The sequence below is a fragment of the Rutilus rutilus genome (assembly GCF_951802725.1).
Source record: "Rutilus rutilus genome assembly, chromosome: 5".
In the NCBI taxonomy this organism is placed as follows: Eukaryota; Metazoa; Chordata; class Actinopteri; order Cypriniformes; family Leuciscidae; genus Rutilus; species Rutilus rutilus.
In genome coordinates, this window is record NC_140213.1 from 48,765,888 (window position 1) to 48,780,519 (window position 14,632).

General features: G+C 37.3%; 1 protein-coding gene across 4 annotated transcripts in view; it reads left to right on the forward strand.

Moving 5' to 3' along the window:
* The window catches only part of LOC311290897 (uncharacterized protein), an 88,128-nt gene that overhangs the window by 67,635 nt on the left and 5,861 nt on the right, over positions 1 to 14,632 (forward strand). The window contains exons 1-3 of one of the 4 annotated variants that reach the window (XM_084409641.1): positions 9,269 to 9,356; positions 11,108 to 11,427; positions 12,468 to 14,495. The exons of 1 other annotated variant lie outside the window; for it this stretch is intronic. In XM_084409641.1, coding sequence (XP_084265767.1) covers positions 11,370 to 11,427; positions 12,468 to 13,897 — 1,488 coding nt within the window. In that variant the 5' untranslated portion in view covers positions 9,269 to 9,356; positions 11,108 to 11,369 and the 3' untranslated portion in view covers positions 13,898 to 14,495. Of the gene's footprint in view, positions 1 to 2,270; positions 2,905 to 9,268; positions 9,357 to 11,107; positions 11,428 to 12,467; positions 14,496 to 14,632 lie in introns of those variants that run through there. 2 more of the 4 variants (XM_084409640.1, XR_014627470.1) reach the window with 2 other exon arrangements.

The window sequence follows — 14,632 nt, forward strand, 5'->3', positions numbered from 1 at the left end:
CAGCGTTTCAACACAGACCCGCCCTCGCTCGTGAGCGATCTGTCAATCATAGTCCGCGCGTCATTGTGGATACGCTGGAGCACTGTCTATGAGCAGAATGGCGTCTAAGCGATTGTGGTGTTCTGTTCTTGGGAGTAATAAGGAACACAGCATCATTTTGATGATGTTCCTAAATCCGAACCGCTGAAGACGCAGTGGCTGAGTTTTGTTTTCGAAGGGAATATGTCAAATGTGGAACATCTGTCGGTCTATAGTATTGAACCCTTTGTGTGTAATTTATTTCACTCACATAATTTATTTGGTTTGTGTGTATTTTGATTACTTATTGCTGTGTCACTGGTTGCTTATGTGTGGGTCGAAATACTCCCGAACAGTTATGATTGACAGACCCAACCCTTTTCCTTTGACATTGGCGGCATTTGGCAGCGCTGCTTGGACTAATGGATTAATTAAGGACAGGTGCGGCAGTTTGTATAAGAGGAGGCAAGTGAGAAACAAAGGGAGCGTGGGCAGAGTGAAGGGGTGCAGAGGAACGCACGCACACCGCGAGCTGAACTTACGGGCAGGAACACCGATCACTGCGATTTGATTTCAGAAAGTCACAGCCAGACGAACAGTGGGCACGGATCTGGTTACAACGCATAACTAGAGATAAGTGAAGGAAGGTGCTCAGCTTACTGGGGTTTTGGGTGCGTGTGATCCATGTCTGTGTGTGTTACGATCTGAGGGTTTTGTGTATTCCTCTACAGCGGATCAGAAGAGGGACGCAGAGGTTCATGCGGTGGATTCAACGCCTGATTTGAGCTAAGTAAAGGAAAGTTGTCCTGCCTATCAACTTATGTGTGTGGAAGAGAGCTGTACTAGTATTTTGCGTGAGACTACTTTTACTCCTCCTCAGGGCTGCCGCTGTTTATACTGGATCACGGGGCTGCGTAAAAGGACGAACTAACTAGACCGCCTCATCTGAATCAGCACTCCCTTCCGCGGTCCGCTTATCTGTCGGATTTCCATATAAGGCCAATGGACCTTGAATGCGGTTTGAGACTTAACTAAAGACTGTCGAACTTCCCTTTTAATACATTGTATTTTTATGCTTTGTTGATTTTATATACTGATGTAGGATAGGATTTGGGGTATGAATAATACCTGATGAATTGTGGTGAATTGTGCTGTAGCATTAACTGACCAGTGAGTTGCTTTTCTTTATTTTTTTCTGTTGCATATTTTATTATTGTGAGTAAATTGTTATATATAAATAAACTGTATAAATCCAAGAAGTGGTTGCTGTCCTTTTCCTATCAGTGGAGAAACTAAATGCTGGTATAAATTAAGAACTTCACATTCTGGTGTGACAAATATTCCCCACGATCAACGTCAATGCTGTCATGTTTGCGCAAATCATTTCACTCACCAGACTGCTTTACAAACGAGGTCAATATAAAGCTGGACTTGCTAAGAAGCTGCTCCTAAAAAAAGGATCGGCAACTATTCGTGTTCCTGCTGAACCTCCAGAAGAACTGAAGTGAGTGTAACGTTTTATTAACCTTTATATTAATATTTATATTAATCTTTGCAAATCGCTTGCACGCTTCACATTACGGCATGTTTTCTATGTACAACGTTCTCAATATAATTCATAATCCCACGTTTATAATGAACGACGCGTTATGGTTATTGTGTTATTATTACAAACGGTGTCCGCACAGAACAGAGGGGCGGGGTGAGCAAAGCTCATTATCATTTAAAGACACATGCACTGAAACGGCGTGCTGAAAACAGAGCTGTTTTTGACCAGGTAAAATTAGTGTTTTCTTACAATACCAATGAGAATTTTTAAAGTATATTACAAACTTTTAATTTAGACCCTAAAGAATCATATTAGCTTGTACAAAAATGGCATTATATGACCCCTTTAAGATCGCTGTGGAAATACAGACCAGAGCGCACTGCTGAAAACGGGCGGGGCTACAGAAGGTCTTACAGATAACACGAGTCAACATGTGCATGTGAAAGCTGTAATTCATCGTCTATGACGGTTCTATTCGCATGCATATTTTCATGCATGTTTACTCTTTAATGATAGACATAAAATAATTAATATATTAGCTGTTGATTTGTTTTAGCTACATCTTCCACACAGAGAGCATGTTAAGAGGAAGGCCTGCTTCATTTCAGCGTTTCTCTGAAGGATCGAAGGGTTTTCAATATCAACCTGTGTTTTACTTTAAGAAAGCAAGCGTACATTGGTGATGTTTCGTTTTCTTTTGAAGGAGTGTGTTCTCGAACGGGAACGGCCTACGAACTCCTTGTGAGTCTTGAAGCTGATTTCTGCCTGATGAAACTGCAAACTATCTTCAGTAAAAAAAATATCTTCAATTTATTATAATTCTGACTCTTGTCTTATATTGACTGCACTTCTAACTCCTGGTCTTCATTAATCATATCTGGTCATTGTCTTTAACTGAAAATTCCCTAACACTTTGTTTTATATTTAATTTCATAATCATTTATAATCATTTATCATTTATGTAGTTGTCATTAGATTTATCATTTATTCATATTATCATTATTATTATTATTATTATTATTCAGTTTACATCATTTATTAATTTAGTCATATAATCATTTTATTATAATTCATGTATGTCATTTTATGTTTTTATATATTATGTTTTTATTGGCAGCTGCTATTTGCACTAAGTACAAATAAACTAAAATATAAAAATACAATGGGGCATGTTGTCACAATGGGAAGCTCCCATTAAATTGTCATATTATTATTGTTCATTTGTTTATCAACAAGCTTGTATAACATATGGTGATATTGAAATTTTAGTTTAGTTTCAGACCAAAATTTGTAGTGATATTCTCATTTTCTAATAAAGATTTCCAGTTTTTTAACAACATCATGATCATGCACTCTTCATTTACTCTGGACGACAACACTGTAAACTGGTGTATACATATCAAGTATATTAGTGGAAATGGGTTGGGTAGTTCAGGAAGTAATCCAACAATGAGTTCCTGTGACTGATTCTGTGTTTGTTTTTGTGACCAGCATGACTCCACGGCCACATTTGTTCCTTTGGCACAATATATTACTGTAAAAAGTGTTCAGTTCACTTACTTAAAAAAAATGAGTAAACCTGTTGCCTTAAAATTATTAAGTAAATAAACTCAATGCTTAATTGAAAAAATAAGTTATGTGAACTTGACAATACCACATTTCTGAAGTTTATTTACTTAATAATTTTAAGGCAACGGGTTTACTCAATTTTTTTAAGTTACAGGATGGCTGTAAAATGACATGAAATAACCAGTAAGAAAGTGATGTGTAAATATAAGGGATCTAAGATGAGAAAGAGGACAGTAGCTGTATTTAGAATGAATAAAAAGAGAAAAAACACTAAAACATGAACACATCATGAAGAAAGATGTCAAAGTTGATGAACTCTCTCACAGCAAGAACATTCACATGCAGAACTTGCACATTTTCCCAGAGAATTTTAAACACACAGTATAGTATGGAGATCAGAAGCATTTATTTTGAATAAAAACATAATTTCAACACTGCAAAGAAAATATCATTGTGTTATACAGACCAACGGTAAGTTACGCTGTTCATTTTTTTCATGCATAATAGCTGGTGAAATATTATTTTAGTGATATTACTGATTATTTATTATATGATAATTAAAGAATAGGAATATCATCCTTCCTGTAGCTAATAATGGGACAGTGCTCAGATCTCGTGTCTTTCTTTAATATTTTTAATATAACATGTTTGTGCCTGTCAGGTGTCTGTGGAAAAGTGCTGGTGTTTCCATTGAAAGGAACATGGAGACCCTCCTCCAAACGCTAGTATCCAGACATTAGAGTATTTGTAGCTCATGGAGGAACCTATTGAGTTTAGGAAGCCATTTATCATGATGTTAAAGTGGTTGGACTGACACTTTTTTAAAGCAATATTACAATCTCAACTAAAAGAGAAGGGCTGCAAAGATACTGTCCTTAAGTGCTGTCAGTGAGGATATCTTTTCTGAAACAGAGCTTACAGAGCCATCCTACAGAACAAACATGCAGAAACAGCCTCCTCCACTCCATCAACTCCATTAGACAGCGCCCTCTTCTGGATGGAGTTTGTCATGAAACAGAGGCGCTGCTCACCTCAAATGCCCCGTAGGCAAGGCTTTTTCCTTAACATTGAGTGATTCCATTAATAAAAACAAAGTAAGCCCTCAATACCATTTGATTGAGGTATGTTTCATGAAGCCAGAATGTTAAGCTATTAAACAAAATATTTTTGTGTCATATCTGTGGTTTGTTTATTTGCAATAGAGTAAAAAAATCTGGGTGTACATCCTTTAAGTGTGGTGATTCCAGGTCAAGAAAATATGATCATGCAACACCAATTTTGTCATCTTTACACTGGTTACCTGTTAAGTTCTGTATCAATTATAAAGTATTTTCTACTGACCTATAAGGGCTTAAATGGTTCAGCTCCTGATATTTAACTAATCTTCTATCTACAATCCATCACGCTCTTTAAGATCACAAAAACCCTGGGCTTCTGATAGTATATCTAAGTCCACTAAAGGAGGGAGAGCGTTTTCCCATTTGGCTCCTAAACTCTGGAATAGCCTTCTGTCACAGTGTCTGGTTTATGTTTCCCCGGGTGTCCACTAGAGGTCTCTTTCCCTCACTGTCACCTTTACTTCTGGAACTGCATTTCCCACAATCCTTTGTCTGTTCTCATCACTCATCATTGCATGCAGCTGTTCCTCATTACATCATTAGTTTCTGTGTATTTATACCCTGTCTGGTTAGTGTTTGTCATGGAGTCATCATATATTGTCACCACACATCTGAGGTCTGTTTCTAGTCTGTTTCTAGTCTGTTTCTAGTCTGTTTCTAGTCTGTTTCTAGTCTGTTTCTAGTCTGTTTCTAGTCTGTTTCTAGTCTGTTTCTAGTCTGTTTCTAGTCTGTTTCTAGTCTGTTTCTAGTCTTGTTTTGTATTTTGGATTGCTAACATGGATTTTGAACCTTGCCTGGATGATGGCGAATTGGATTGCGCTTTAATAAATCATTACCATCCCACTGCTTTTGGATCTACCTATTTTCCTATGTGTCCCTGTGACACCTTCCTGATGATGTTCGGGGCTCAGACTCACTCTCCCAGTTTAAATCTAGATTAAAGACGCATCTCTTTAGCCAAGCATTCATATAATGCATCTCAAAACCGTATACTCCAGATATCAGATCAAATGCACATGAGTATCTTTGCTTAATGTTATGAACAGCAGTGACGCTAATTATTTTTGACTTGCTTCTCTGTTTTATCTTGGGATGCCCATCCTGAGGTAACTAGAGAATATGTCAGGTCCAGTTTGGATCCTAATCGTATTATGAAGACTTCAGATGAAGCAAACTCAAAATCAACATCATTCAATGCTTATTTTTTTCTATACATCTTAATCAATTGTTAATATGTATTCACTGCCTCAATGAGCTCATTGTTTCTGCCTTAAATTAATGCATTGTTTAAATTAATACGTTATTAGCTAACTGTGTGATTTGTATATGTACATTTCTTAAATAAATAACTTGGACAATGTCACCTCTAATAATAATAGATCACTCTAAATTGTAATGTAGATGCATTTACTGTAAAGCTGCTTTGAAACAATTATGTATTGTGAAAAGCGCTATACAATAAATATGAATTGAATTGAATATATGATGATGATGATGATGACTCAGCGTTCGAGAAGCCGCAATCCTCCTTAAATGTACTCCTATCTAGCCTAGCGGTTAACTTTGGTAGTGCCCTTCAAACCCTGAGAATTGTGTAGAACGACATGTATGTTACTATTATATATGTATTTATTGTAATTATTTATTGCAATATGTTATTCATCTGTTCATTTTAGACTACACACAAATACAAAGTAAAGATGAGAATGTTATGAATCCTTTGACTTGTGTTTTGACTGACACCCTGGGGCGAGATCAATCTCCTGATCAGCACTTTAGTTCAAACTCCCCTACATTGTAGTCCTTCGAACCGGATGTGTGGTTACCACATTCTTACACTACCTACATTTACAGGATATCACCAGTGTGTGCGTGACGTAGGCCTACACCCCAGCCTCCAGTTTTGCCTTGTCCACTCCAAATACCCACATGGCCACTTGAGAGAGTATCCCATCATGCATTATATTCGGGAACTTATGTGTCGAGGAAAACATTCCACTGTAATTTATAGTAAATTGATTAGATACATACTGTACTTTGGCAGTAAAAACATAAAGTGGTGCAAAGATGAGTATGGTATTTGTAGGCCTATTTTGTATAACATTTGCAACTGTTTTTGTCACTTAATTAGAAGCACCACAATTTAAAATTTACTTAAAGGAACACTAAAGAAAATTTTTTACCTTAAATTAATGTTTCCAAAATCGTATCAGTGGTTCATCAAGTCGTAACAGGGTGAACTTCTGCATTCGCTTTGCGGTCCTTTATCTGCTATAACCACACTATGCAAGTTTGCCAAACCGGGTCGCGTTTCTGTAGTTTGAATGAGACATAAGAAAACTAGCTTTACGTCAAGCGTTACAATAATCATTATTTAGTTTTTCTTTGTTTCTGATGTCGCAATACATCATACTTTCATGAAATCATGCAACATACTGTACCTTTTCTGTGGACATCGTTCATTCCAAAGCCGGTGCTGGATAAACAGCAAGCGTGCAGCGCCAGATCGCTTTTTATTTAACACAAATGAACAAAATTAATACTCTGTTAGTCAACAAGAGTTGTTTCATTTGTTATAGATATATCTGTACCGCGAACAGTTATAAAAAGACACATTTTTAATGACGTACGACTCGCATTGACAGAATGTACGATCTGTCCGCTTACACGGCAGGTCCAAAATGCACATCCAATTCATATCAGATTTATTTCCACATATAAATGACGCCTGAAACCTTCCTTTTTACCGGAGTCTGACACTGCCATTTCTGTTTTATTATTGATAAGTCTGTCTGATACTTTTTTGCCATTTCTGTTTTATTATTTTATATTTTAAGTCCGATAATGTTTTTGCTAATGTTACTCCTGTTTGACGGCCCATTCACACCGGACGCCGAAGCGACGCCGAACGGAGGCCGCTTCCTTTCGGCGCCCATGTTAACCTATGGTGTCGTTCACACCAGACGCGGAGCGCCGCGGCACGCCGCGGCCGACCCGCGCCGTGAAGCGCCAGTTTCGGCGTCTGGTCTATTTTTTGCGCGAGCCGCGAGTGATTCGCGTCCATTCCGGCAGGAAGTCACACCAAGAAACACGAGACATCCGGTCAATTGTCAAAATATAAGCAATTTTAAAATTAAAATACCGCGAGTATTAACAAAAAGTATTAATACAAGAAGTGTACAAACTTCTTGGTTACAGAAACATGGTGTATTCATTTTATGAGGTTATTTACTTACCCATGATGTAAAAAAATAGCTCTGAATAAACAACAACTGAGCAGAAGCGCTTGTCAACCGCCGCGGAGAATACGCCTCTAGTGTGAACAGGCAGGCGCCGGACCGCGCGTGATTTTCCGTTCCGCGACGCTTCCGCATCCGGTGTGAACCAGGCGTGAGGCTGCTCTTAGCTTTCCTGCACTTATCTGTGTTGTGCTGTTATACAAGTATTATTCTCTTTTAATTTTGTACTTCTGTAAAGCACTTAGGTCAGTCAGTGGCTGTTATAAAATGTGCTGTATAAATAAAATCAACTTGAACTTGAATCTACCAGTGGGGGTACTATGAAAATAAATATTGATTGAGTTTTGTAAAATATTACAATGTTATGTGAAGTGTGTTCTTGAAATATATTCATACAATTTATTATTTTATCTTATTATACCAAAAATGTTGTGTGGAAAAAAAGTGTTGTGTTCTTTGTTATATTCATGGTCCCTTTCCACAGGTGTATAAAATCAAGCACCTAGATTATGAATGCAGACTGCATTGTGCTTGATTAATACACCTGTGGAAAGGGACCGGATGAAATCCATGAATAGCCTACTTATGTTTTTTTATTTTTTTTATCTTATAACATTTTATCTAGATTTAGGATTAATTTTATGTTAGATGAACATTTTGCTAATTTAGGCTAATAGAAACAAATAAATCCAACTCAACACGTGTGGGAGAGTGGAGCAAGTGACTTTTAAATGATCTTCTCCCAAATTTGGTTGGAGAGGATAATCTCAGAGCACATTTGTTATCTTGTTTTTCCTCTAGTGTGGGAAGTCACATGGCTGGTTTTAGAGTACTGGACTGTTTCCATTTCATTAAAATAGCTTAATGTATAGCCTATACAGATTGAGTCTATCCAAAATTACAGTCAATATTACATTTCAATTTACAATATAACAAAAAAAATTACAACTGGCCTGTTGGAGTAGCCTATGCTTTTACATTTACATACAAAAAGGGCAGATAGGTAACCTAGTCTTATTATTTTTTTATTTCATAAATTAATCAGATGATTTAGATTAATTCACAAATAACACATACGTTAATGCCGTGGACATATAAACGGGTGCCAGATAGTAACCTTTCACATTGCCTCACTATAAAAAATGTCTAACCCTCCCAAATCAAAAATTTCAAGTGACCGATAACATCTAAATTTTTCAATTGGCCCAAGTGAAATTCTTGTTGCAATAGTCTGTCACCATTGGCTCAATGAGAAATAATACGTCAGACTAATTGAAAAATGTAGATGTTATCGGTCACTTGAAATTTTTGACTTGGGGATGTAATTTTTTTTTACAGTGCTTTTAAGTCTAGTAATTTACATAATCATATCGCAGACGCTTTTGTCCAAAGCGGCTTAAAAAAGTGAGGAAAACAACGAAACTGTTCATCGTAATAAAGAAAAAAAAGAATACACAAAAACAAAGTTTCAACAGTTTTTAGAAAAACACACACATAGTGTGAGCAATGTTCTTATTAAGTGTTTACGCGTTTGTCACAGAAACGATAAATAATTCATCATAATCATGACAAATATTAGAGAAAAATACAATATGATGTATGCCAGCATCTTGCCTATCAAAACAAACTTGTCTTTTTATCACGGTTGAACTCGCACTAACATTAACAGGCTTGATAGCGCGTCATGTTCCGTCAACTAGATCCAGCGAGGGTGAGCTAGAGCTCTAGCTCCTCCCATTTGACGCTGCAGCGAAGCCCCGCCCACTAAATATAGCGAAGTGGAGCTCCAGAAAAGGGGGAGCTCGAGCTCTATCTCGCGCCGTCTCTTCCTCCTCATTGAGTTTCAGCGGAGAATCTTCTCAGGTGAGGAGAGCAGTTCGCGGTATTTCTCATATTTACACAAGCTTCAAACACACTTTATACAGTTTGATTAAGCGACAGGCTCATTTCTGTATTGTTTTCATTTATCACAGCGATACTTTCTGGCGTCTTCCTTCTGAAATAAACATGTAACGTTAGTGCAGCAGCAGCGAGCATGAGGAGAACATGCTGAGTTCATTCAGACCTGAGCGATGTTGTGCTCGTTTGTGTGATTGTCTCGATGTTTGGAGAGAGAACTGTTACTGAATGTCAAGTCAGTTGGTCAAATTTTTTAGTTACTTTACATTAATGAAATTAATTACACCCTATACTTTTTGCAAATGAACATATTGATTTGTGCTGCAGTTTATTTTTAAAGGTTTTATGATTATTGTCCGTTTTGATTTAATTTAGTTACAGCAATGAATGTAGTTATTAGAAAGTCAAACTGTATTTCAATTCATGTGCATATTATGATTGTAAGAAATAACAGTATTTTCTTTTTTTTTAGTAGAGCAGTTTTATAGTCTTTTATCATCTATCCTGACTCAAATAATGTGTTTCTAACAGCAAACACTCAGATAAAAAGTGAGATGATATGCTGATGATCCTGAATGAGTGTTGATAGTCTGAGGCTCATCAATATTAACAGATCTGCTGAAAACACTCTTTAAGTCTTGGAGGTTTACGGTGCAAAAAGAACAAAAAGTTGAAGGAGAATGAGCAGAATTGAGTTATGTATCTGATTCCATTAAAATTATTGCTAATCTTTAACTTCTTATTCTTTAAAGGTAAAAGTCTTTCTTGGAACTAAAACATAGGATTCAGCCAGAATAGTTTAAGTTATAATTACTTTAGCTTTTTAACATTATCATTAATAAGAGGAAAGATTCTCAAAGCCTTTAAAGCAGGCAGAGTTGTTTATTACTTAAATATACCGACAGAATGGACCAACACACTTTCATTTTCTTCTTAAACCCTGAGAAAGGGATTGTTAAACATTATCAGCACTGAAACCTAAAGACCATAAACCTGAAGGCAAATGGCTGGTGATCAAGAGAAGAAGTACATTAACATATTCTCCTCAGTGCATCGTACATTACGATACTTTAATATTTCTATTAAGTTCAACACAATTCTGTTCAGTCTATAAACTGTCAGATGAGACTAAACATGTTAGGACACACACAATAGTGTGTAGTGGGAAGAAGTGTGTTTGTCCTGTGAAGCGAATGGCACAGATGTGTGTTAGAGGAGTAAGAGACACAACAGTCCTCAATATGCATAATGACGATTCCCAGCATTAGCATACTGTGATGATGAGGCCATTGTCCCTCATTTAATTCACATGAATACTTTTAAAGTGACAACGGCTGTACTTGGGCATTAAATGGCTAGTTATACCCATATTTCACGTCAATAGTTCCTGTTTTCACCTCATTGATTATGCTGATGTCTTCAGATCTCCTGTAAATTGACACTTAAAGCTCATTTCATTGGCGTCAACAGACTGAGGGTATTTGTTGGCTACAAATATACATTTATTTCTGTTCATGCAACTATTCAACTATTCTCACCATTGTTATTTATTTTCGAATTGACTTTACATTATTTTTGCTCTTTTCTTTATTTCTAGATGTCTGCCTATGTTTTATATATTTTCTACAGTAGACAGAAAAACAAAAATACATGCGTATGTGTGATATTAAGTATAAAAACAAACTCAGTAACAGATATATTTTTGATTTTGGCAGATCAGCTCCTACCACACAGCAAATACATCATCAGTGAAGGTCCTCCCACATCAATTACATCATCAGTGAAACTCCTCCCATAGCAAATACATCATCAGTGAAGCTCCTCCTACATCAATGCATCATCAGTGAAGCTCCTCCCACAGCAATTCTCCAATAAATGCTGTAAATTCCCATCAGCTACAAGTGAAGACAAGCATCAGAACATCAGGAAGAGCTGAAATCTGCAAAGACTGAGTTTATTAAAGAGGACAGAGAGAACATGAGTGATCCAGAACCCTGCAGAATGAAACACACTGAAGATCCCGAAGAACAAAGAGGTTGGTGTTTATTCCTCATTCATTCATAATGCTGAAGAACATTCATGTTAGAAACATTCAAGCACTTCATCACATTTAGATAAGCAGTTAAACTATAAAATGGGTGAAAATGTTCTTGTTTGTTAGTTTTCAACAAATGGTCAGTAATGGGAGGTTTATAAACCTTTATACTGTTTGTCAACATCAGGTCAAACTAAATATTCTAGCTATGTAACACATTTATATCTCGTTCACAATTTATTTGCAACAATGTTGCCAATATCTTTTGACATTTTTCAATATAGTTATCATTATAATAATATTAGCAATTAACAGAGTAAACAACAAACTACAGTATATCAAGTAAATGAACTTTCCAGATAAGGTTGCATTTCTTGTAAATAATAGAAGTTACTGAGATTATTCTTCTTATAATAACTTTGGTAACAGGGTTGATGAATACAGTCAATGCTACAGTTGGTGTAAAAACTGAGACAATGGATTGAGATTATTTCTTGTCTTCCCATCATGCAGTAGAAGGAGCCCAGATGATGTCACTTCCTGAGTGTTACTCTGTTTTTAAAAGCAGGAAAATCATGTCAGGAGTAACAGGGTTGAGTGAAACATGTAGGACAAAGATAATGCTAATAAAAACGGCTCATTTAAAACTAGTTAAAGCCACGGTCAGTGTAGACTTTCAGCATGGCTTGTGTTTCTGGTGTCCCACATTCACATGCGTATGATTGGAAGTCGGTGGAACAAAAAAGTCAAGTGTGACCGGCCCTCAGTAATTAAAAAGTCTTAAATAAAATAAATTTAAATATCTAAAAGTTGTTGTGAAAATATGGAAGTATTGTATATTTTAATTGTTTCATTGATCAAATGTAATTGATAGTTCTCACTACAGAAATATGGGATTTGTCTGTAATGTTTTAAAAAATTAAATATTCAAGATCGGTGTACCTCATTCATGATAATATTATGTAGCAGTTGTTCTTGCATCATTTGTATGTCCTTTTGATGTACTGAAAATAAAAATTCGATATTTTTTTTCATGTCAGACCTGATGGAAGAGAGTGAAGAACTGAGTGAAGTGGAGGAGGAACATCATGTCAAACCTGGAGAAAAACCTCTGAGTCGCTCAAAGACTAAAAAGACATTTTTAAAGAAAAGAAAAGCCAAGAAATCTTCCACCTGCACTCAGTGTGGAAAAAGTTTCTTAAACACACGTGATCTTGATGTTCACATGAGACTTCACACTGGAGAGAAGCCGTTCACATGTGATCAGTGCGGGAAGAGTTTCACACAATCAGCACACCTTGATATTCACATGAGAGTTCACACCGGAGAGAAGCCGTTCGCGTGTGATCAGTGCGGGAAGAGTTTCACACACAAAAGTAATCTTAATGTTCACATGAGGATCCACACCGGAGAGAAGCCGTTCACATGCACTCAGTGTGGGAAGAGTTTCATATACAAACCCAATCTTGATATTCACATGAGAGTTCACACCGGAGAGAAACCGTTCACATGCACTCAGTGTGGGAAGAGTTTCATAAACAAACCCAATCTTGATATTCACACGAGGATCCACACCGGAGAGAAGCCGTTCACGTGTGATCAGTGTGGGAAGAGATTCTCCCACAAACATGGTTTCGATCAACACCTGAGAATTCACACCGGAGAGAAGCCGTTCACATGCACTCAGTGTGGGAAGAGTTTCATATACAAATCCAGTCTTGATATTCACATGAGAGTTCACACCGGAGAGAAGCCGTTCGCATGTGATCAGTGCGGGAAGAGTTTCACACACAAAAGTAATCTTAATGCTCACATGAGGATCCACACCGGAGAGAAGCCGTTCGCGTGTGATCAGTGTGGGAAGAGTTTCATAAACAAACACAATCTTGATATGCACATGAGAGTTCACACCAGAGAGAAGCCGTTCGCGTGTGATCAGTGCGCGAAGAGTTTCACACACAAAAGTAATCTTAATGTTCACATGAGGATCCACACCGGAGAGAAGCCGTTCTCGTGTGATCAATGCGGCAAAACATTTCTCTGTGCAGCAGCCCTGAAGACACACCTGACAGTTCATACGAAGGAGAAGCCGCATTCATGTTCTGTGTGTGGAAAGAGTTTTTCACTCCTGCTATATTTACAAAGACATCAGAAAATTCATTCTGATGTAAGAGAGTACATGTGCTTTGAGTGTGAGAAGACTTTTACTACAGCGAACTGTTTAAAACTGCACCAGAGAATTCACACTGGAGAAAAACCTTACAAGTGTTCACACTGTGACAAGAGGTTCAATCAGTCAGAACATCTGAAAAAGCATGAGAGAATTCACAGCAGAGAGAAGCCGCACACGTGTGATTGGTGTGGAAAGAGTTTCTCCATTAAAGGTCAGCTGAAGCTACACATGAAGATCCACACAGTGGAGAAACCAGATCACCGCAGTAGTAATTATGACACCCAAATGTCAAAATGATTAATGACTTTGACCTTTTGACAGGTTGAACTTCCGGTATAGGGGTCAGGGATTAACCTTTGCCCTTCCTCCCCATCGATCATGTGGTTTTGACAGAAGCTTTTGACCTATTGACCCTGCTAGTAGGGCTGGGTAAAAAATATAGATTTCTCGATTTTAATCGATTCTTAAATCCCAAGAATCGATTAGTCATCCTGTGTTCAGTTGATGAATGAATGTAGCATGTAGCGCATCCCATCCAATAAATCGCAATAATCTTTGTGCTTTGTTATTATTGATATGAAACCATAGACTGTAAAAAATATGGACGTCTGTGACGTCACCCATAGACTTTCTGAAGAACGGTTTTGAAGCCGTTTATGGGGGGTATGGGCGGCGCCATCTTGGGAAATCCTAACCCCGCCCACCTTCTGGCCAATCCATATATGGGTAAAGGACGCAGCGCGCGTCACTCAGCTCGCTCTGCTACTCCGGTTATCTCTGTATATTTTAGGCAACGAAATATGTTAGGAAACACCACACTGCCTCTTTTCGTTTTCATTTAAAGAAATCTTAAACATTATAGCCACACAAATGTGGTTCAGGCAACGCGTATTGATTATATTCACTGCACATAACGTTTGCCTATTTATAACAAAACGAAATATAAAACACAAACCTGCCTCTTTTCGTTTAAATATAATATAAAAATATTAAACATTTTAATATGGTCCAGGCAATATGTGCATTTGTACT